Here is a 24,788-nt window from a genome sequence, read left to right on the forward strand (position 1 = left end):
ACTGGAGAGGGAGGAGGAGAGGAGTAGGGGGAGGGGAAGAAGGGTGGGAGGAGGGGGAGGGAAGTGGGAGGCTGGGAGGAGGCTGAAACTTTTTTTTTCCTTTTCTCAATAAAATAAAAAAAAATGACAAAAAGAAAAAGAAAAAAAAATCTCCTCCTCACCAGAGGAGCCAACAGTGTTGTATTTCCCAGCCAGGGAAAGCTGCTTCTCTGTATTCGCGTGGCTTTTCATGATCCACCTTATAAGAATTAATTTATTCATATGGGTGTATACTACACATATTCCTCGTACCCACAGAGGCAAAAAGGGTACATCGGGTCTCCTGGAACTCTAATTACAGAAAGTTTGTGAGCTATGTGGCTGCTGGGAACTGAACCTGGATCCTCTGGAAGAGCAGCCACAGCTTTTAATCACTGAGCCATCTCTCCAGCCCCTCCTAATCCACTCCTAATTTAAGCATTATAACATAGTCTCTTTCTATATGTTGTACAGAGGTTTTGTACTGAACAGGAGCTTTGGAGAATCGTTGGCTCCTGGGGTGTGGCGGTCCTGGACTCTACCAGCTTCTTAATTGACTCTTTGGCACTTCCTAGTCATTTCACTCCAGGAAAGCGCCACTCTTCCTTCCCGTTTTATGATCTCAGCCTGGGAAGACAGCAGTAGCAATCTCATCTTTGTTCCCTGGCATCATTTTCAAGGAAGAAAATATGATGGGCATCAGGCACTAGTAACTTGTTAATAACCATAATGGTTATTTCTGCTTACATTTTACATACAGCTGAACCCTGCAGACTAAGATTATCAGAATAAAAGAATCAAAATTTAAAATACTTTCAGGTTTTGACACTATAGCTACCTGGAACCTAATTGTTTAAAGAAAGATAAAAATGTAGCAATATTTTAGTAAGAAAAATACTCTATTGCTGTTTTTATCTGTGACACACCGTCTGCACCTGAGCCTACCACTGCATCAACTGCTGACTAGGAATCTGTGGCCACTGTCTCCTCACTGCTGAGGCCGCTGCCCCAGGGGAGCCTTCCTGGCCCACATGCTGCCCAAGTCACCTCCACATAGGAGGAATTTTTTTCTTTTTTACTAAGTCTCCCTCTTTTTATTTTACCAATGAAGTCTCATGAGTCAGATACTAGGGTGACAATCTGCTAGCTCAGAGAGGCAGAGAAAGAAGCTGGCTAACTTTTCTCCTTTGCCATGTTTCAGAAAGAGGGCTTTCTTCAACATCATTTGAAACAAATACCTCCGACTGGATCTCTCTTTCTTCTACTCCCGCCCCCCAATCTCGCCCATCAACTTTCTTTTACTCTCTGTGGTTCCTTCTAGTCAACTGGTTGCTTGCTCTGCCTCTGGACCTACATTTGATTTTATTTAAATAATGCAATCTTGGGGTTCACAGTGTGATCAAATATCCAGCAACATTCAATCCCAATTTTGTGAGCTCCAACTATCTTATCAAAGGCCTTATCAAGTGAAGTGGATGCCATTAATGAAATTGTCAAGTTAGAAGGTTAGGCAGCTCATAGGTGCCTCACAAAACACTGCATGAAAGAATGAAAATTTAAAGCCAACAAGGAACATTGCTTTTATGAAGAAATGACCCATTGTTCCTGTCTTACATCTTCAATAAATTGTGTAGGTGTGTGTTGGGGAAGGGATGTATTGTGGTTTGAATAAGAAAAGCTTCCATAGGCGTACATTAGGAAGTGTGGCTTTGCTGGAGTAGGTGTGTTCCTTATTGGAGGACGTATTTCACTGGGGGAGGGCTTTGAGGTTTCATGTTTCTTTCTCTCTCTTCCTGCTGCCTGCATATTTGGATATAGAACTCTCAGCTACTTCTCTAGCACCATGTCTGCTTGCATGCCACCATGCTTCCTGCCAATGATGACAATAGACTAAACCACTGAACTATAAGCCAGCCTCAATGAAATGCTTTCCCTTATAAGAGTTGCTGTGGTCATGGTGTCTCTACACAGCAATTGGAACCCTAACTAAGACAAGAGGCATTGAAAATTATTTTTCTTTTTGGCCAGATTGTTGAAAAAGAAAATGCAACTCAAAGTTGGTGATCCAAAGACTGATGGTGTTTGGCCCTATTTACTCAGTCACCACATGTGGATGATAAACTGCTACCATGGCGTCAGAGACATGATCTCAGCATGTAAGGATGTAGATATTTTTCAGAACAGGTCCCTGCTGTGGAACAATAGATTTTTTTAATCCTCTCAATTGTATTGTTTTTAATAAAATGGTGATTGGCCAGTAGCCTGGCAAGAAGTATAGGTAGGGTGACAGCAACCAGGCAGGAAGTAGAAGCAGGACAATGAGAATTCTGGGAAGAGGGAAGTTTGAGTCTGCAATCATGATCCAGACACAGAGAAAACAAGATGTGACTACCTTGTCGAAAAAGGTACAGAGCCACATGGATAATACAGATAAGAATTATGGGTTAATATAAGTTGTAAGAATTAGTTAATAAGAAGATCCTGAGATACTAGGCCAATCAGTTTATAATTGATGTAGACCTCTGTGTCATTTCTTTGGGGCTTAATGGCTGCAGGATCAGGTGGGACAGAAACCTCGGTCAACAGGTCCCCAAGTACACTGTCTTAAAGTTTATACACTCATGTCAAGAGATGTAAGACTTTCTATTACCAAAAACCTCCATAAACTCTTAAGACTTGATGTATGAAAGTTTTTATTGGTCAGCGCTGTTAAACCTTCTTATCATAATTGCTGTGTTGTTAGTCAAGAAAAAGGCACAGTGAAGGGTGTTCTTCATATATCAGAAACCCGAAAACACAGAAGGCACATACTTCCTTTGAGAAGTCTAACTGCTGTAGTGGGCTTCACAGCTTTGACTTTCTGGATAAGAAGCTCTTGATAGCGTTGGTGTATTCCTCTGACAGCACCATTTCTTTGAGGGTACTGCACTCTTCAGCATTAACTGCGTGCAGCTTTTCTTTCTCATTTTTTCTGATTAACTGTTTGGAAATTCTCAGGGACTGATGAAACAAAACCAGCAATAAGTTATTCTAACAGGAATAGGATCAATAAATTCTTGTCATCCACTGTAATTAACTGATCCTTTTAGATTTTGCTAAGGGTTTATCTTTAAGGTACACAGAGATGACTCTAAACAGCCCTAGATGGATACAAATCTTCTGGTTCCAGGATTACACACTCAACAGCAAGGATGTAAGAACAATCAGCTATGAGCTACTACCCATATGTAATACCCATACAAACTGATGTTCTATAAAGTGGGGTCTCCTAAATATATTCAACCTCCTCACCTCCCACCTGAATCCCAAAGTAAAAAAGCTGGGTGTCTATTGGCATCCTCATGGAGTTATCACCATAAAGGATTATCATTTGAGCTTGTAGAATGGAAATGAAATGTCTATCTGGTAAGTTCTCTTTAAAAAAAAATCACTATTCCCAACATCATAGTAACTTCTAACAAAATCCAGAGGTGCTTCATGCCAACTGAAGACATGACTTGTCTTCTTAGGATGCATCCTACTAAGGCATATTTCCCCTTCGGAAATGATTTCCACATCCCCACAAGTAAAAACCAAATACTAACATTTTGTGGGAGCTTCGCATACGCTTTCAGCCTGGTCCAGATTTCTTTCTCAAAAGTGCTGTCAGGAAAAACTTCAGTGATGAGGCCTTGAGCACAGGCTTCTCTTGCTGTGAGCTTCTTCCCAAAGAGAAGCATCTCAGCTGCCTGCAATGCAAAGCAAGATGCAACCTCAGCTTTATAAAAACAGGCTTCAGCTGACTTCAGAACAGCCAGCCACTGGGAGATGCAGATGTACTCATGGCTCTTAAGGTTGCCAGTCTTTCACAGGAACAGGCAAGCCGAAGACCACACTGGACAAAGGTTTTCAAACAGCTGAGACCATAACTGTTTATGTCTCTCTAAAAGTTAGAATGTCAGCTGCTTCTGTGAGGATCTGCATTGGAGAGGCAAGTATGGGAAGTCCAGGACTTAAAGCCATAGTTGGTGTAGGAGGTCCTTCTGTGTATGTGTAGCTTTTATTGGTTATTGGCTAACGAAAGTGTCTTGGGCCTGCACAGAGAATAGAGGTGTGGCGGGAGAACTAAACTGAATGCTGTGAGAAAGAAGGGCATAGTCAGAAGGAGAAGCCTTGCAGTAGCCACCAGAGACAGACACGCTGAAACTTTGCTGGTAGGCCACAACCTTGTGCTGATGCACAGATTAATGGAGATGGGTTACTAAAGATGTAAGAGTTAGACACTAAGAAGCTAGAGCTAATGGGCCAAGTATTGATTTAGATAATAGAGTTTCTGTGTGATTATTTTGGGAGTCTGAGCCGTGGGAGCAAACAAACAGCCCTCCTTGCAACACCTAGTAGCTATTAAGCTCTGTAAATAACAAAAAAGAGCAGGGTAGAATAACAGAATCCATAGGGTCCACCTTTGAGGTTTCCAAAATCCATTCCCTTCCTGCTTATTGACTCTGAATGTCATCTTTCCCTGCACAGATACTCAGATTACTTTCATGTGAATGAAGGGATATGGGGATAGCTTACATTGCACGTCTATAAAAACCAAAGCCAATTAACAATTGTTCTTTCTATAGTTGGATTTTCTCTTCAAAAAACCTAAACAAATTCAAATGTCTAACTTTTAAGAGTTGCTTCTGCTCAACTATTCAAACTTTACCAGATTAATAACTCAGCCTCTATGATGACAGCCCGGTAAAGTTAAAGTTTGTATGCATGCATACTATCTATGTATGCATGTGGGGAAATCCACAGCAAAAAGTCTAATAGTCACCAAATAGGCTCTTTTACCATACTGAGATGATGACCAATGTCTGCTAAGCCCTTCCCTCTGTCCTTCCTCTCCAGTCCTTTCTTCATGTCCTTGAAGTTACTCCACAGAGGACAAGTAGATGTGTACAAACAGAGCTAGCTAGACCTGAGCAAACAGTCAGTGGGTTACCTTGGGCATCTCAACACACAGCACAACAACTGGTAAAAGGCAGCTCTGACTGGGAGTCACAGTGACTATGACTATGGAGCTGCTAAAAGCTGGTGACTTCTAGAATTCACATGGCTCCAAAGAGAAGATGTCACCATGTCATCTCAAAGGATGTTGCTCATCCACACAGTTTGGTGGCTCTGAGCTGATCACATCTGTAAATACTTCCTAGTCCCAGGCCTACAAGGACTGTCACACAGCTGTGGAGGACAAGTCTTCTGCTGTCACCAGAGCTCCAGCTGTAGGTCACCAGCTGTCAGACACAGCTGTCATGATGTCCCTGCATCATGAGGTGTTGCGGGAGGTCCTTCCGCTCCACTCCTCCAGCCTATAGCCGCTGAGATACCAGCCCATTGGGGCGTGGTCTCTCTCCCTTTAAAAAAGTGGCCACTTCCTTCTCTCGCTCTCTTCACTTCCTGCTCGGCTGGCGACTAGACTCCCTTCCTGGTTGTACAGAGGGCTGACGGTGATCTGTAAGTTTTTTCCCCTTTAAATAAATAATACCCTATTAATCATAATTCCAAACTGCTGTGGCCTTGTTTGTGACTTACGCCTACAATGAACTGCAGAGCAAATATCCTGACCCTTCCCTTACATCAGTTCTCCCCTTGGTCTAGCTTTTCCATATTGCAGAGCAAATAGTCATCCTGCAAACTTTGCCCCAGGGAAAGAAGACAGAGTACAGGATTGCCTTGGCAACAAAGACAACACACTGCATTTTAAGATTTTTTCTAAGTTACCTTTGCTGAGCCCATTATCTTCGGAAATGTGTAAGAGGAGCATGCTTCTGAGCACTGGCCAAGGGAGGTAAACGGAGTATGAAATGTTGCCTAGTTGGGATTGAGGAAGAACAGAAAAGCATTAAGGTATATAGATGTTAGTCTATAATTCAACTCTGACAAAGTTATGTAATTAGTATTTAATCTTAAATTCACAGTCTGGCCTAGAACTTAACCATCCTATGCCTCAGCCTCTGAGGGCAGGGATTACAGGAATGTACAACTGTGTCTAGCTCAGTATTCCTAATTGGTGAGGATATTTAAATTAAACTTCTGTGTTATACTATAAATACACAAATCATTTTTAGCGTGTTATCAATGGGGTTTTACAAATATGTAAATTATGTTGCCACCAACAATTTGAGCTGAGAAAATATTTAGTATACCAAAAGTCCCCTTATGGTCCTTGTGGGCAAGGCCTTCCTTCTAACATTCCCATGCATCACTATCTGCTCTCTGTCCCTGCTGTTCCCCCACCCCGGTTTTTTTTTTTTTTTTTGTTTTAGAAGGTTACATGCATGGAATCCTATATATAATAGATCTTTGTTTCTTGCTCCTGTTCCTTGGCATAAGGTTTGGGAGTCACTCATGCACTGCACATTGGTGGCCTCTTTCTCATCATTGCTGCTCTTAACCCTGTGTACGTGGCATCACTTAACAACCTATATGCCAGTTAACACTTTTACTAATGTTTCCAGCACTTTGTTCATTATCAGTAGGGCCAGTCACAACCATGGAACTTGTTATAATATAAAAAATTCCCCCTTTTCAAAAATACCTCAGCTATGTTGAAAAACAAATCCTTTTCAGATTTGTTATACTAAAAAAGAAGTAGATGTGAGTAGAGTAGCCATGCATCAACACCCCATACTGAGACAGGAGGGCCCCACTTTGTCCGTGCCCTTATTCAGCTTCCCTAGGAGAAGTCCTTGTAGCCCACACACATCACTATGAACATAGTGCTGCCGCATATGTTTTCAGTTCACACGTTAGCAGTAGCCTCAGAGTCCAACTCTTCCAGACCACCTCCAGTGTGCGAGGAAGAAATGCAGAGGGAAGCAAAGCTGAGCATATACTTTCTATTTGAGGGTAAACACTCATACTCATGATCTGAAGGTCAAGTTCTTTACTGTTCTGTTCGCTCTAATTCTTCCGCTATGGCTTCTTCTATTCTTTTTTGTTTTAATTCTCAGTTTGCCTAGCTTAAATCCCCCCTTTTTAAACAGGAGGCTTAAGGTAAAAAGAACAAAGTTACAGGAATTACATCTCATTGGTCATAGCACATTACTTAGATAAGTGATAAGGAGACAAGCCATTTACCATATACCATGGCCCTCAAGGTTTCAAGGTTCCAGGTCTAAGACTGACAAAGGGCTGGGGACACAGTGCCTGGGTGAGACAAGCTGCAGAGTGATCTGAACAGAGAGTCAGATCTTATCAGTCAGACTTAGCAAAAGAAGGATTGGCATGGTTCTTTAGGTTGCTTTGTGTTAGTAACTTTTCTTAGATATCTGCAATTCTGACTGTGTGTATATCTGTAAATTTTTTAACATATGATACACATACAGAAACATTTAGTCTAGTTTGAACTTGCTCTGAGGTGAAAATGAGTTAATTGTGTATACTTTGAGTAAAAGGAACAGAGCTGGCTTGTGTTTTACAGTCCCTGTGGGACAGTAGATCTAGTTATGAAACATATCCTAGTATACTTTCTGTATATCAAAATTACACAGCTTAATGAGAAGTCATCTTCCTGACCACCCATGGATATATGTGCCCATAATATTGAGATGCAATTGTGGGATTATATATACATATCATATGAAGTTACACACTTCAGTGCAGGTATTGGGGAGACACCATAGTTGCGTTAGCAAATATGAAATTATAGATTGGAGTAATATTTCCCATAGGCCCTGCCTGGATGGGATTTTCCCCTATCAGAGAATCATTCCTCCAGTGGGTTGACATCTGAACACTAGTTGTCACCTACTGTATACATTCACGGCACTTGATAATATGGCCTTTATGACAAATGATGTTGAGAATCTTGATGTCTACTTCTGGCTGTGTGTAGTAGCATCTTTGGTAAAGTAACTTCTAACATATTTCCCACTAATTTTCGTTTGTTTGTTCTTTTGTTTTGAGACAGGGTTTTTCTATGTAGCCCTTGCTTTACTGGAACTTTCTCTGTAGACCAGGTGGGTCTTAAACTCACCAAAAACCAACTGTCTTTGCCTCTTGAGTGCTGAGATGTATGCCACCACTACCTGGCATTTCCCACTATTTTAAAATGTTTATTATTTGCTTTCTTATTTTTGAATTGTAAGAATTCTTATAGACACAGGTTATAAGTAAGCATCATGCAAAGAATTTCTGCTAGTCTACGGCTTATCTATCCCTTTAAATAAAAACAATGTTCTGGATAAAGGGTCTTTATCAAATGTAGCACAGGCTGGTCTCAAACTTAAACAGTTCTCTTGCCTCAGCCTCCTAGAAGCATGCTGGGATTATAGGGATGAGTTGTCATACCCTCTTGGCCTTTTGGAGGTAGGGATGAGTAAGAGTGTGGAAGAACATCTTATGTAGTCCAGGCTAGCCTTGTTAGGTAGCTAAAAATGACCTTGAGTTCTTGATGGTCTAGTTCTTCTTCCTAAGTCCTGAATTGTATCCCTCTACCACATATACAGTTTTTTTTTTGCATTACAAAAACTTCAAGTTCCATTTATTTGTTTATTTACATGTATATATGCATGGGAGCATGCACATTTCTAGGGATGAAGGCCAGAGGTCCAGTTGCTGCAGTTCTTTTTCTCCTTCCATTATGTGCAGTGCAGACATTGAATTTAGGTTGTTGTGAGGACTAGTTTCGTATTAACTTGATCCAAGCTAGAGTTACCTGAGGAGACAAAACTGCACTTGAGAAAAAGCTCTCGTAAGGTTGGCCTGTAGGCAACTCTGTAGAGTAATGCCTTCATTGATGATTGATGTGGGAGGGGTAATCCCACAGAGAGTGGTGCCACCTCTTGGCTGATGGTCCTGAATGGTATAAGAAAGCAGGCTGAGCAAGCCATGAAGAACAGGCTAGTAAGCAGCACCCTTCCAAGGTCTCTGTATTAACTCCTGCTGCCTGGTTCTTGCCCTGTTGGAGTTCCTGTCTTTACTTCTTTCAGTGATGGACTGTGATGTGGAACTATAAACCAAATAAACCCTTTCCTTCCCAACTTGCTTTTCCATGGGGTTTCATCACAGTAATAGAAAATCTTAAGACAGCATAATTAGTAGCAAATACCTTCACTACCTAAACTCTCTTGCCTAGACCCCAGAGAAGTAGGCTATTTTTAATGTTCTCTTTCATGGTTTAAGGAGCCGTTAGGTTTCATTTCTTGCATGCTATTTATTTCTCCTCACTGTCAGATTTTATACTAGATTCTTGATCAATTGTTTTATAGATTTAGTTTAAAAATATTTTGAAGTGAGCAGCTTTTGTTGGATGAGTTGAAATATTGTTTTCTCAATCTTCCAGTTGTCCCGATTTCACCCTAGAGATCTTCTGGCTGGCTTCAGATTCTAGAGTTACTTTCAACATTGGTGGTTTAGATGATAAGTATGCTCATTTCTTCTATACTTAAGGAAAACATGTTATGAGAAAGGGTTTTACTCCATAGCCCAGATAGGCTAGCCGTGAACTCATGATAATCTTTCTGCCTCAGCTTTCCAAGTGTTTGTAAGTACAAGCCAACACCCCATCTATTTATGTATTTTGTGAAGAATAATAAATTTATGAAATAAGTATATAAATACTTAATTTCTAGTAGTAAGACAGTAGCTTTTTTAATAAGTATTTGTGAGTACATAGATATAGGTAGCATATGAATAAAACCATAAAATATTCTCATTAATGTCACTTTTCTTTTGCCCAGAAACCTTAGTAAGAAAACGCACTTCAGGAATATAATTAGACAACATAGCTTTAAGAATATAAACAGAAAAGCAGTCACGGCTAAGTTAACATAAATAGGTACATAGGAACTTGACAACAAACAGTTCCTATTTCCAAAGATGGAATGGTGGATGCAGTTAAGGGCTGAGGCTCTAGCGATGAACTGATTTAAGGCTTTGGGGCAGTCCCATACCCTCTCTGTAATAGTATTCTGTATCTGTAGCTTAGTATGGTCTTAAAAGGCTGCTGTGTGTATTGTATAAAATGTGTATGTGTATTATGTGTATTAACAGAGTACCTAAGCACTATGAACACGCAAACATCTATTTGAACAAATTTAAAACTCACATAGAAACAATGCATTTGCTGGTAGAGAAGCTACTAGCATATTTAGTTGCTAGTATTTAAGATCAGTATCCATCACAGACAACAGCTTATAGTGATAGGCATTTTAATAGGGTTGAATGTGAGCCTCTTGTTCACTACAGTATTTGTTTATGAAGTCAATAAAAACCCAGGGAATCTCTTCAGTGGTTAGCCAAGAAACTTTGGCCCTTCCTAAGGAGAAGGCAGCAGAAGAACCTGGGAGCTGCTGGTCTATGATTCTGGGGTAACCACTAAGATAACTGTCATCACATCTGTGTTTACAACATCAAAACTTAGAAACATCCTAAGGTTTCAGAAGCCAGGCACTGGTGAGATTTGCTAAGCTACAGAAACCAAATGCTTGAACTGGTTTATATCTGAGTGATAAAATGAGTGATTTTTCCCTAATTAACAAATTTTGGGATGCATATTTATAGGTATACACACACACAGTAAAACTGCTGCTTTAGTGAAACCAATAAACTCATATATTCACATCCAGGTATACCAATTATCTATTCATTAGCCAAAGTTCTTGTATAAATTCCACTATGATTGACTACAGTTCTCACACAGCAATTTAGAGGCTCAGCATCATGTATCTGTGACTATGTATCCTTTGAACTATATGTCCCTAATCCTCCCACCCCATCCATCATCCTATAGATTAGTAGATGTGAGAGTCCCCTCTGTGTGCTGTGATTACAATTAATGAATAAAGAAACTGCCTTGGCCTGTTGATGGGGCTGAACTTAGGTAGGTGGGGAAAACTAAACAGAATGCTGGGAGGAAGATGGCAAAGTCAGAGGGATTATGGGGCCACTGCCAGAGTCGGCCATGCTGAAACTTTGCCTGTAAGCCACAACCTCGTGGTGAGGCACAGATTAATGGAAATGGGTTAAATTAAAATATAAGAGTTAGTCAATAAGAAACTAGAGCTAATGGGCCAAGCACTGTTTTAAATAATATAGTTTCTGTGTGATTGCTTCAAATATAAGCTAGCCTGGCCCCCGGGAAGAACAAGTGGCTCACTCCCCTGTAACAATTAGTTTTCTTAAATGGTCCTGGTGATCCAAAACAGAGCCTTTCCCTTCCTAGTTTACTGATCAACACGTACATTTCCTGTGTGTGTGTTTCGGTTTTTCAAGACAAGGTTTTGCTGCAGTTTTAACAGCCTATCCTGGATCTTTATTTTTTTTCCTTTTTTTTTTTTTTTTTTTTTTTTTTTTTTTTTTTTTTTTTTTGTAGTTTCTATACTTTTGGAAATTTTAAGTTTGGCCATAACAGAAAAATACTATGGTTAAAAAATATAAAGGAAAAATACAAGTTGGGCATGGCAGCATCTACCTTTAATCAAAGCAACTGGGAGGAGAGGCAGGAGTATTTCTGTGAGTTCAAGGCCAGCCTGGTCTACCTACACTGTGAGTTCTAGGAAAGCTAGTGTGACACAATGAGACTCCCTCTCTCTTTCTGTCTCTGTCTGTCTCGCTCAGTCTCTCTCTCTCTCTCTCTCTCTCTCTCTCTCTCTCTCTCTCTCTCACACACACACACACACACACATGCACAAACACACACGAACACAAACACATGCTAAATACAGTGGTGAACACAAGACTGAACTATGTTAAAGTCTCAGAATTTCTTAGGCTTCAGTTTCTTTTTCTAAAAAGGAAGGAGAACAATGAATGACCAAAGTCCCTTCTTAATCTAGAATCCTAAATACTAGGCTTCCTGAACGAGGAAAAGAGGTTCAAGCAATCCTGCAAGCTGTCCGTCATCTCCTGACCATTTTTGAGTAATATGAAAACTGAAAATGGAACAGCTATGTAGTCTGATTAAAATACAGAACCATTAGAGTTGGGGCAATGTTTCCAATGGCAGTGTTTAGAAAAAATAATTAACAATGATGTAAGAATACAAATTGTCAAGTACTGAGTCTTTAAGAACTATCTAAATGACTATATTATACTGCTGTCTTGTTTTGGTTTCTGTTGCTGTAATGAAACATTGACCAAAAGCAACTTGGGGAGGAAAGGGTTTATTTGGATTGTAGGTTACAGTTCATCGTTGAGGAAAGTCAAGGCAAGAACTCAAGAATCAGAGGCAGGAGCCATGGAGAAACAGTGCTTATTGGCTGACTCCTCACAGCTTACTCAGTCTGCTTTTTACCACAACCCAAGATTGCCTGCATAGTGGTGGTACTGCCCACAGTGGGCAGGGCCCTCCCACATCAATTGTTAACCAAGTAAATGTACCAAAAACATGACCAATCTGTTAGAAAAAATTTCCCCAGGTTATATTCTCTGTTTACAAGTAACTATTTTGTGTCAAGTTGACAAAAAACTAACCAGCACAACCATTAACCCCTTGTAATATACTGAGGGATAGTCACAATAAAGAATGGAGGTACTCACGGATTGACCTGTGCTTGCACAAGTAGACTTACCCTGTCTGATGCATAGACAGCATCAAACAGTCCCAGAAGGGCTACAGGGATTCCTATAGCTGGGCCGTTTACTACTGCAACCAGAGGCTTGGGAAAGTCTATAAAAGTGCTTACAAATTCCCTAAAGAAATGGAAAGAGAAAATCATTAAACATCCCAAAGTGGCACCACTAACTATAGAAAGGAATGTATAAATCTGATATGATATCACTCTATAGGGCCACCTCTGCTGATTGGCCCAGGATTCCTGTAAACCTAATGGAATATCAGGTCATGACTCCTAGAGGCTAAGGCCAGTTCACATCTTGGGCACTGAATTCAGGACTGTGGGCCAGCTGTGACCTGAGACATCATGGCGTGTGAGCACATGCATAACTGCATATCACAGCGCAGGGGGACTGAGAGACTTGGCAGAACTGGGATAGGAAGGTGAAGCCCCAACCCTCCTTCAACAGCTTTCAAGACTCCTTCCAGTGCACAGCCAGCATCTGCAGACACTGTCTGTTCACCCCGCTGCGTGGGAACTCAGACTCCCTCTGCCTCTTCCTCACCTTACACTTTCCACTCAACCTCATCAGACTACAGGATGGAGATGGGGGATCTATTTGGAATCGTGATTAAGTGCATCAACACGGCAAAGTGGTCATTTTACTGATGTGGGGGGGCGGTGAGGAGATGACTCATTGGTTAAAGCATTTGCCACCTAAGTGTGAAGATTGGAGTAGAATTTGAATTCTCGGAACCTCCATAAATTCTGGGTGGACTTGGAGACATACCTGCTAGTTGTAAGTAAACTTGACACAAGCCTGAGGCATTTGGGAAAAGAGCCTCTCACTTAAGAAAGTGCTTCCGTGGTTTTGGGCTATAGACAAGTCTGTGGTGCATTTTCTTAATTAGTGATTGATGTGGTGGGGAGCAGACCATTGTGGGTGATTCCACATTTGGGTCGGCAGTTACGGAAGCTATAAGAAAGCAGGCTGAGCAAGCAAGGAGCGTACAAGCCAATGAGCAGTACTCCTCCATGGTCTTTGGATTGGTTCCTGCCTTCAGGTTCCTGCACTTGTTTCCTTTGATGACGAATCATAGGGGCAAATATGAAAGGAATTTCCTCTCCAAGTGTTTTTGGTCCTAGTATTTTCTCAGAGCAACAGAAACCAGAACTATGACCAAAAGCAATCCAGAAAATGTCTGACATCAACCCCAGACTCCACATGAACATGTATGCACTATACCCACTCATATGCTCACAACAAAGACACATGAAGCTTGGGAGCAAAGAAGTAACCCTCTAGGAACGAACAAATGTGACTCTTACCTCAGAGTCTCAGGACCCTTCTTAGCTACCTCTTCCATTCCACCATGGACTCTTGTGAAGTTAGTTATGTCATTCCCACTGCAGTAATAGTCACCAGCTCCTGCAAACAGTCAATCAACAGAACCATGATTCCTTCATGTTCCAACTCATTCTAGACTATGTGCATCTGCTGTGTGCAGGGCTCAGCCAGTCACTAGCAGAACACAAGTGAACTTCATTTACACTAGGGACTAGCAAGGCATGAGTGTTAACCTAAGTAAATGCAGATGGTGTGACTAGAACATGGCAGATGGCCACGTGGTATGACTATGGAGCAGGCTCAGTCTATTGTGGTGTTTAGGGTGGAGCTCACACAGGAAGGGGCAGCTGGACTGAGAGCTGAACAACAGGCAAGGCTAGCAGAGATGGAACAGTGCACATGAGATACTGTGTCTGTGGTCTCCAGGGTCTACACAACAGGCCTAAAGAAGAGTACCCAATGCTGAAGCAGAGAAAGAACGGGGGGGGGGGGGGCTGCTGTAGTCAAGATGAGTGGACAGACTGTGTGGGACTGTCTAGATTACGATAAGAACCATTATCTCTATATTAAGAGTCTCTGAAGTTGTGTGATTATTTAAGTACTGTTTGTCTACAATGAAATGATTTCTTCTTAATCACTTTTGTTTTGAGACAGGATCTGAAGAAACCCAGGTTGGCTTCAAACTCCCCATAAGCTGTGGATAACCCTGAGGGGCTGATTTTCTGCCCCTACCTCTTCATTGCCAGTACTGAAGTCCTGTGTTAAAATACCATGCTGGGGATCAAACCCAGACATTTCTACTTGATAGGCAAGCATTCCATTTCAGGCTACTTCCTTAGCACCCTTAAATAGTTTTGATAACTGTAAATATCAGGGTTTTCCCAGACCAAAAGAAGACACGATGGTTCTTATTTATGTGCATAGAATACATTCCAAGATGGTCAACAAATTCCTGAAATATCGGGATGGCCATCAGGCTTTCCAATATGTATTGTGTATTTCCTTTCCAGTTGATCCTCCATACCCTCAGGTTTTACATCTATGGATTCAACCAGCAGAAAATATTTGAGGAACAACAACAAATAAAAAACAACCATGTATACTGAATATTCGTGGACTTTTCCCCTTTTGACCATTCTTTCCTAAAGTGTGTAATGAGTACTGACATAGTATCTTTCTTGTTAGGCATTATGACATCCAGAGTAGATTCAAGATACTTGGGATGTGTGGCCCTTCTATGGAGATACCTCATGATTCTACATAGGAACATGAGTGTGAACAGTACTATTTTGGTGAGAGTAGTGGAACTAATTCCCAGAGGGTGTTGAGGGTGACTGTATGTGCATGCCTGTGACAAAGTTCAACATATACTTAGGCAAGATATTTACAGTAGCAAACTTTAATAATAACTATACATTATATAATGAGTTATTTAAAACATACTGTGAGTTTTCTAGAAATTCCTACTTATTTCTAGATCAGGGATGACAACAGATAACTCAAATTTTGGGAGGCAAAACCCCTGAAAGGAGCATTCAGTTAAGAGGGACGACTGTACTGATGCCTAAGAATGCACCAGATGCTCTCTCTACCCTGCCATCCCAGCTGCTGGGGGCAGTCATATCCAAACTCCATCAGTCAACAGAGCAGAGCTTCTCTCCAGTAATAGAGGACGTATGTAAATTAAACTGAGCAATATGCACTCTTATGTTTCATTATTTTACTAAGCAATTCTGTATATCTGCATGTATAAAAATGTTTTTTCATTGTCGAGCAGAATTCTACAAACAGTTAGAAGTCAACCTGTTTGTGGACAGATGAGTTGTTTTCTGTTGTGACTCTTGTGAGTCAGACAGCATGAGCTTTACTATGTTAGGTTGGGACTGACGAAAGAGTGGTTATAACATGTGCATGATAACATGGTCCATTTATACATCAATGCACTGGAGCGCTGGGAAAGACCTTCAGTGAGCATCGGTTCTATTTTGTAAGAAATTCCCTAAAATAGAAAGTGAATGAGTCCATGAAAATGGTCTTACCTGTGAAAACGGTTATGGCTGAGTTGTCTGTGCTGGCGTTTTTAAGTGCAAGCATAATATCCTGATACATCTATGTGAACAGAAAGACAGGGAAGGGAACAGTAAAAATGAGATACATTGTCTAGTTGACTGAGCTGCTGTATCTGTCTGCAAACTTTCTTTCAATCGAGTGCCAAAGTAATTTTTTTTAAGACTTACTTATTTCAGTTATATGCGTGAGTGTTTTGCCTTGTGTATGTTTGTACAGTGCCTCGGACCTGGTGCTTTTGGAGGTCTGAAGGGGGTGTCAGATCTGCTGTGACTGAAGGGACAGATGATTGTAAAGCACCGTGTTTGGCTGGGAAACTTAGGAGACATGAGTGCTCTTAAGCACTGAGCCATCTCTCAAGTCCCAATAATTGTATTTTGATGATGAAAAAAGTGGTTGCCTGAGAGGATTTCTGCTCCTCTGACAAGGGCTGTGTGCACATGATGTACAGGTACTGTGGCAGATGCACCAAATAACCACTTTGTCCAAAGGTGAGCAAGAGAGACATAGTTCCTGAGCTTTGCAGCTGGGCAGTTACTGTGCTCCAACAGGGATGGGGTGAGGGAAGCCCATGGGGTAGCACAAAGCTTGCTAGAACTTCTGAGGTTGCTACAGCAGGTGAGAGGAAAGGTAGCTAAGAAAATTGTCCCTAAAACAGCTTCTCAGCTGTCATTTCAAGGGAGGGGAAGTGTACTGTGCAGTCTGGGAAGCCAAAACTAATGCAAAGGCTGGATATCTGGGCCTCTCCGTGCTGGGATACAAAGGCACTGGCCCTGAACATCTCTGAAAATCTTGCCATAGTTTTAATGTGCTTTCAAAATTGGTATAGATTTTATTAAAACTATACTAAAAAATTTGTATTGATCTTATTAATGATTCAATGTGGGAAAGAGTTATGAGGAGGGTGGGTATTTCTAATGACACCAGAAAAATAGAAGCATGAACTTAATACGTGAATAATGATGAGATTGTTTTTCTTAAGGCAGGGGACAGAAAATAATTCCTGAGAATTACAGCAGCCAAGGTTACTAGGTAGAGCTGGAGCCAGGAACGTGGTGTATCAATTTATATTCTCCTGTTTACCAGCTATAAGAACTTACCAAGTTACACCTCACCCTGCTCAACTAGTCTATTAAATAAGTGTGTCAGGGTCTTCTGTTCAGAAAAGTCCTGAGTCTTGTTTCAAAGTGTAGCTGTACTCCCTGGCTAACATAGAGGTAACTCAGAACAAGCAAATACCAAGTTCTCAGAATAAAGTGCCTTAAGAATTTGAAGGTTCAGTAGCTGCTTTACAAGATCCTTAAAGCTTCAAATGAGCCTGCTGTCTCACACTGCAGATGGCAGCCTTAACCTCCAAGCACCTGATAAACCCCTGTAATCAGGGGAGAGGATCCAGTGATTGACTTATTATCAATGTAGTTCTGGGGAAATTCACACATACCCTGTTAAGCAGCTCATTCAACAGGGCTATTACTGCTCTGCTGAGGATGGAGTCTCTCTCTGCAGTCCCCTTCAAGTGCATACAAGCATGGTCCACGGGTATGGAAAAGACTCAGAATTTACAATTCCCTAAGGGGTCTCTGTGCATCTCTATCCATGATCTTTCATTTAGACTGATTTAACTGATTTGTGCTTTCATTCATGGAAAAGCTTCACTGCCTTCGGGATATGTAGAACCTACTAGAAACTCCTCAGTTCTAAACAATGTCTGACTCTGATGAGTTAAGTCAGATGCTCTAATCTACAAAAATAGGAATAGTGCTGAAATTCTACAGTTGCATGAAAGAATGAAATAGAGGAAATACAGGAGCATCACCTCTGAAGTTATGGCATTCTTTTTGGAGGGCCGATTGAACATGATCTTCGTGATGCCATCTTCAGAGGTTACCACGATGTCCTGAGACTCATGGACTTTCTCATTAGCTCTACTTTTTCCCTTGCTAGAGGCTTCAGATGAGGGACTCAAACTGGACACCAGATCCACATAGTTCTGCCTGGCAGTTTCCTGAAGAGTAGATGACAAAGACCTTTAGCATTTAAAATAAGCAACATGAGAAACAAAAAATGCTAATAAACACCACTATGTAATAAAGAGCAGAGTCTTTGATTCAACAGAGGTGCATTGCAACTTCCAAGGTTGTGTGAGAGGAGACCCATGTGTGTAATTCCAGCCACTGGGAGGCTGAGGCAGGCAGATTTTTGAGTTCAAGTCCAATCTAGACTGCAGTAGTTGAAGAGTCCAAGAATAAGAATATAGAAATGCAGATACCAGAAATAAGAATATATAAATAAAAAAATACAAGTTGTAAGCCTAAGAGAACGAGAGCAGGCTGTTAGCAGCTTTCTCAACAGCTTAAAGATTAACTATTAATAGTATGTTACTTCATTTTATAATCCATAGTTCTACCTGAGAGGCTGAAGCGGCCTTTGCTCTGCAAACCGAGCGTCACTCTGCAAACTGAGCATCAGCTTTTAGTTAAATCCCTGGCCACTCATGACCAGCAATTGATGTGAGTTGAGTTAACTTTTAAATGATGGGATGTACGTGACTTTTGACTTTTTGGTTGTGTATTTTCCAATATGCTTCCCTGCCATGAGAAACTGACAGTATCAGGGAGGTGCAGAGCCTTGGTTAACACTATCAAGGACTAAATACAATGATGAGGTTAACTAAAATCTCTGTAAAATGAAATTGCAAAGAAGGGCAATATGTGTCTACATATTTCACCTCCAGATTGTAAAAATTTCTTTCTTAGTGCCTAATACAATACTGTTGTGTCTCAGGTAAGGAGAGACAGGATGAGGGAGAAAAGTAGGAGAGGGTTACTCGTGGGTGGGGCAGTTAGAACACTTTAGGCACTCTTCAGGTTTTGTTATAAAAACGGGGGGGGGGGGAGGGTTCAAAAAATTGTCTTTTGCCACAGCCTTTCAAGCCCAAACTCTGGCTGTGGTCTCAGCTCACTGATAAAATTTTGTGCCCCATACAGATTTGTTTTTTTAAGTTTTAATTTTTTTTCCTGGAATAAAGTTTGCTTCTATTAGTAGATTTGGGTGGTCTGTCCCCATCTTTGTGCGAATTGCTGCCATCCCCCTGGTAGACCCAAGATAGTGAGGGGGCAAAGACTCACTCAATGATTAACCAATGAACTCTGGTTAATAATAGGACACAAACTTACCTTTGGGAGGCTTCCAAGGACATTCCATGCTTCCCACTTGGCTTTATTGACTGGGTCAAACACTCCTGGCTTAGGCATATTACAGGGTCCATCTGTGGCCTACAAAGAACACACGGTGATTAATGTGGAATAGAAATCTTTTGAGAAAGTGGTCCTAGAAGCTAAGAATTCATCAGTTTGGTATCCCTGATCAGATGTTAAAAGTGAAAACACCGAGCCAATTTTTAAGTCACAACATTGGAAAGTCCACACTGTCTTCTAAAGTCCTCTCTATGGGGACAGAACCAGGAATTTACCGGTAAACTCCTGCTAACTGCTCAAAGGGCTGTAGCTGGTGCAGGAAGGGATGGGGTCTTCAGTTCCTGGTCCTCTGGAAGCTTAGCTAAATGACACTCCAGGAAATACAAAGAAAACTGATTTTTGTGAGGGCAGGTAGGATGGGTATCTTGAAATGAATTAACACCCAATTCAGCTACTTTTCAAAAGAGATTTTCAAACGATTTCAAATATATAAATTTTGCCCTGGAGTCATTTAGTGGAGGACAGAGGAGTCTTGGAGATGACAGGCAGTTGAGGTTTTGCTCATCCAAAGTCATCCACTGCAGTCAGTCATCTGGGAGGTGACAGGGAACTGAGCCCACAAAGGGCTGCACAGAATTCCCTCAATCAATGGGAAGCTAAGAACCTGCTGGAGATTACAGGTAGTGGCTTCAATTTGTTCCTGGTCCTTGTACTTCTCCATCCCAACTGCTGACCAGTCAGTCCTAACTCCAGACAGACAGCAAAGCTTAGGGCTGTGCAATTTCTAAGACCACCTCAGCTCATATCCACTAAAAAGACTCACAGTACCCTTGCAAGCTGTGGTAGTCATGGTTGAAGTTCCTCAAAAAGAAAAAATAGAGACTTAACTAACGGAAGGCAAAGACTCATAGAATAAAGTTCAGAGCTGAAGTCAATGTGGCACTTCAATTGTCTTCTCACCAAAGGTTATGAGGGGGAAAATCCCCAGATTGATAGATATATGAAAATATGGTGGACTATTGCCAATGAAGAAGTTCTCTGCAGTTTCCATGTCCACTGTTTGCCAGAGCCCTAACCCATAGGTAAACCTACTTACCCTAAGAGCAGCCTGTACACTAAATCAATGGCTAGACTCTCCAGGCAAACAAAGATGCTTGTGCCAAGCATGACCGTGCATGGGCTTCGAGAATAACCCCTAGCAGCTGAGGGCAAAGTCTTTTTGGACAAGTAAAATTCTTGAATGTACACTTCCATCTTCTGAGTTAGGGTTTCTATTGCTGTGATAAAAATACTCTGACCAAAAACAACTAGGGGAGGGGAGTGTCTATTTCAGCTCCCAACACTGAGGTCTTACTCCATCGGTCACAGAAGTCTGGGCAGTAAATAAAGACAGGAACCTGGAGACAGGAACTGAAGCAGAAGCCATGGTCAATGCAGTTTACTGGCTTGCTCAGTGTCCTCTCTTAGGCATTCCATATCAATCATTAATCCAGATAATATCTGACAGCTGTGCCTACAGGTCGATCTTATGGAGGCTCTTTCTCAACTGAGAGTCACTCTTTCCAGATGACTTACGTTTATGTCAAGTTAACAAAGAAAAACAAACCTCCACAGAGACACTCATGCTAATCACCTAGTAGAAATCTTAAGAATAATAATTTGTAACACAGGAGTCCAGGCTGGCAGACAGAGGAGTGAAGTCTTTCCATTATAACCTTTAGTTCCTCAGTGATTATAAAAAATTTCAAACATTCACAAATACATGAGTTGTAATATCCTATTAACAGTTATTAAATTTTATCTTAAATGCTTCACCTATTTTTTTAATTTTAATTGGTTTCAAACATCCCAAACATTACATTATGCACCCTTAAATTACTATCAATTTCCCTGAAACACAAACATTTATTACATAAACATGGCACCATTAACAATATCCAGGATACCACTAAATAATAGTAAATCTCAATCAATATTCAAATTTCCCAAATTGTCCCCAAAACTCCGTTTCAGTGAGTTACTCTAATCAGGAAGGACTCCAAAGCAGGGGCCCAAACATGCAAACGTGAATGTGAATGTTATATCTCTGTGCTTTGAAAGTATATCAAGACCCAACCTAAAAAGCAAACCTAAACAAAGCCTGCATCACACACCACAAAGGGTGACAATCATGCAGCCCAACCGTGCAAAGCTGCCTGTTAGATGCATATCAACTTCAGGAATGATTTGCTCCAAATGTGTATAAATCACATCTGACCTCAGCCCATTACCTGCTTATACAGCGCATAGAGTTGCAGCTTCACTTGGTTTCCTGGGTCCTTCTTCAAGAGTTTCACTTGGTTCACTGCATTTTCAAAGTCCTGCTGACTGGCTCTCATCTTTGGTCTGCCCAAGTGCACCTGAGCCACTGGGAATCTAAAGACCTGCGGGAGACTACAAACAGTGGTTTTTATTTGTTCCTACCTCTTCCTTTCTGCAGCAGAATTACCCACTGGTCCCAAGTCCTATTAATCAGAATGACATGCTTATCTACAATATTTTCTCCAAGTCAGCAACTTTTCACAGACTGGCACAAACTTTTTCAAATGATGTGTAGGTTTTCCCTTTTGAGAAAGTCACTCATGCCACCACCGCGTTACTGCAACCACCAGGCTCCAGGCTTTGCTCCTGGGGCGCAATATCTTTGGGTTGTTTCATTTGGGTCGCTCTTACCAGCCACTTCTCTAAAGAGGGTTTGCAAACCACGCTAGTGATAACTGATTGCTCCTGTGCAGCGCTCAGAAAACTGGCAATCTTGGTCACAGTGCAGCCTTAGAGCCCTAGGAAGTTCCGGGTTCGGCCTGCAGGCATGGGCGTCTCCCAGAATCAGAGCTTGCAACTCTCCCTGATGGACAGAGGTGAGCAGAGTACTTCCATTTTTTCCCTTTTGGATTCAGCAGAGGAAGGACATTCTATTTAGAGCTCTCTAGCTGGGAAACCCTCAAAGGAGGATCCTGCTGTCCTGATAGCCAGACCGGTTGACAGAGTGGGCGGCTTGCGTGGGGGCTTCCGCGGGCTGGCGACAAAACCCGCTGTCAACTTTGGGCCAGAAAGCCGAAACTGCAGGCTTACCTCGGACACCAGCGCTGCACCACTGTCCAGATCACTGCCGCCAAAGACGGACGCTTAAGACAGTGTGATCCAGTTGAAAGGGCAGGACCAGACCAGGTGGGGCGGAGCCAGATGTGAGCTCCGGGTATAGGCGGAGCCAGGCATCTTAGGGCGGGCAGAGCACGGCTTGGGTGTGAGCCCTGGGGGAGGGGTGTGGCTGGCCTGTCCAACTGATCTGAGAATGGGCGGATTTCAGGGAGGAGCCCAGAATTTCTGGACCAGGTCCAACTGGGTACAAAGGTGACTGGCACTAGACTGGCAAAGACGGCTGGAAGCAGGAGTAAAAGGGCAGATCGCTGGGCTCTGGGAATTTTAATCAGAGATCCTAAAGCGTATTCATGTAGAAACCCGATCATTTTTCAGCTTGTTCAGTTAGGAGCACATTTCTGAGCACACTCATTTCAAGGTCATGGAGCACGCGTTTAAAAGATTAAATGAACAAGAATGCGCCCTAGAATGCTTATTTTTTTGTTTATTTTATTTTATTTTTTTAAATTTATTTATTTATTAAAGATTTCTGCCTCCTCCCCGCCACCGCCTCCCATTTCCCTCCCCCTCCCCCGCTCAAGTCCCCCTCCCTCATCAGCTCGAAGAGCAATCAGGGTTCCCTGACCTTGCACAATAAAGTAAGAGGGACAAGGAAGGACACTGTACAAGTTGCAGTAAGGTAGGTGTAGGTGTTTTCTCCTGAAAGTGTCAGCCTTGCTTAGCAGCTAACCATATGAACAGGGGCCATGTCCTGTGAACCTAGTGTCTGACTGGAGACAGGGTGGGAGTGGGCAGTTCTCAATGAAAGGGAACCACTGTGAGTTGGGCAGCACTTCCTTTAAGCATGAGGATCACTGAATCCTTCCTTGCTAAGGAGTTCGGATTCTGTGCTAAGAATATTAGAGAGCCATAAAAGAGCTAATTGGTGGGGCTAGAGAGTTGTCTGAGTTGTTTGAGAACATTTGTTGGTTTCGCAGAGGACCCGCGTTTGTCTTTCCTGAACCTACATGGTGGCTTATGACCATTCATAATCCGTAGCCAAAGGAATAGAGCCCATCTTCTGGCCTCGGCAGGCACCAAACACACAGATGTTTGCATATGTACAGTTATGCAAAATCAACCACACATAAATAAACTAATAGATAAAGTTAAATAAAAAGTTAAATACATTTTTTAAAAGATCCAATTGGCATGCCTTTGATCTAGTACACAGAGCAGTCAGAGTTGCCCAGCACATCTCCTGAGGGTATTGTTTCTGGACCAGAGTAAGAATGGCAGAATCCTCAAGCCCTCAGCCAGAGCTCTAATCTCTACTCTGTTGTAGGAGGACCAGGGCCTGCTTGTTCTTATGAAGACCTTGAGATAAGATGTCTAATTCAATTAGATCTGACCTTAGAGCCTGGTTGCAAGGACCAGTGCTGCCTAAGAAGTGATTTGATAGAGTCCCAGGCCTAGTGGTGACAAGAGCCAAGGAAATGTTTCAAGCAACACTGAATCTTGGGGGTTCTGCTTTACCTTATATGCTAAGAATTTTGGCAGATGTTTCTTGAGATGGTGGCATGGAACCTATGGTTGATGAACCTGTCAGCCAAAGTGACTGTTTTTATTTTTAACATTAAAATTTCATCAAATTATGTTACGATCATGACCTATAAAATTCTAGCATATAGTGTCAGGAATGATTTGAATTATGTGCAAACAACAGCAAAGGCTGGAGTCTGAAAGAAGCCTGAATCCCTTCTGTCCCACTGCGAGCTCCCCTCTCTGGATCTGTTGTCCTTCCACAGCTGTTTCTTGGCTTTATCTCCCCCTCCCCCACCCCACTCAGTCTTTCCTCAGGTCTCACTGTTTCTGCATTGCTGTAACTTGATCAGCCCTGACTGGCTTTGCTTTCTTCCCACCTCTGCAGCCTGCTTTCCTCCTGCTCCCTGACTGATCTCCCTACAGTGTAACTCTGATGGCTGTGGTTGGAACTGTGGCCCAGAGTTCTCATTTGGGAAACATCTCTTAGTTCCCCTGTCGATGGCATTTAGGGGCAAGACCTTTGAGTAGTAACTAAGGTGAAATATTAAAGAGGATCATGAAGGTCCTAGCTAGTAGACAGACCTTGACAATTAGTCATCCCAGTTTCCAGAATGCTGAACTGGCTTCTGTTGTCTGTATTTTACCCAGTTGGTGGCTTTTTTGTAGACACATAAAATGGACCAAGACACTGACATGACTCATGATAGTCTCTTGATCCTTCCTCTGTCACTGGAATCTTGAGTGGGTCCCTTTGCCTAATAAGTAACCCCAACCTCTTAGTGTAACAGATAAGGAAGGCCATTGAGATTTGGCCCATAATGTCTACTCATCTCTCCTGCTTGCCCTTTCCATTCATTCATTCACACAGTCATTTATCCATTACACTAACCTTTTAAAAGACAGTTTCACTGTGCATCTCAGTAGATTTTCTGCATCTGTCCAGAAGATCACGTAATTTTTCTGTAA

At 41.8% G+C, this 24,788-nt stretch overlaps 1 protein-coding gene across 2 annotated transcripts; it reads right to left on the reverse strand.

Moving 5' to 3' along the window:
- Window positions 1–2,693: 2,693 nt before the first annotated feature.
- LOC101978915 (enoyl-CoA delta isomerase 2, mitochondrial-like) lies at window positions 2,694–22,375 on the reverse strand. Of its 2 annotated transcripts, none has more exons than XM_005355039.3 (10): window positions 22,272–22,375; window positions 21,431–21,593; window positions 19,140–19,238; window positions 17,780–17,968; window positions 15,936–16,005; window positions 13,878–13,977; window positions 12,564–12,684; window positions 5,770–5,859; window positions 3,603–3,746; window positions 2,694–3,018 (listed from the first exon to the last, which is right to left on the reverse strand). In XM_005355039.3, exons 2-10 carry the CDS (start codon window positions 21,536–21,538, stop codon window positions 2,863–2,865), a joined length of 1,077 nt encoding a protein of 358 aa, XP_005355096.1. In that variant the 5' UTR covers window positions 21,539–21,593; window positions 22,272–22,375; the 3' UTR covers window positions 2,694–2,862. The 2 variants fall into 2 exon arrangements, with proteins under 2 accessions (XP_005355096.1, XP_013204587.1); XM_013349133.2 differs by lacking the exon at window positions 22,272–22,375 and adding an exon at window positions 21,873–21,995.
- Window positions 22,376–24,788: the final 2,413 nt, after the last annotated feature.

This window comes from Microtus ochrogaster, chromosome 16 (assembly GCF_000317375.1).
Source record: "Microtus ochrogaster isolate Prairie Vole_2 chromosome 16, MicOch1.0, whole genome shotgun sequence".
NCBI lineage: Eukaryota > Metazoa > Chordata > Mammalia > Rodentia > Cricetidae > Microtus > Microtus ochrogaster.

What these genes read in the sequence shown, in the direction of transcription:
- LOC101978915 (XM_005355039.3), bottom strand. Translation starts at nt 21,538, where the DNA reads ATGAGAGCCAGTCAGCAGGACTTTGAAAATGCAGTGAACCAAGTGAAA. An exon ending in TCTATGCGCTGTATAAGCAG is followed by an intron (nt 19,239 to 21,430) that starts GTAATGGGCTGA and finishes TGTTCTTTGTAG; the next exon opens with GCCACAGATGGACCCTGTAA. An exon ending in CTGTCTATGCATCAGACAGG is followed by an intron (nt 5,860 to 12,563) that starts GTAAGTCTACTT and finishes AATCCCAACTAG; the next exon opens with GCAACATTTCATACTCCGTT.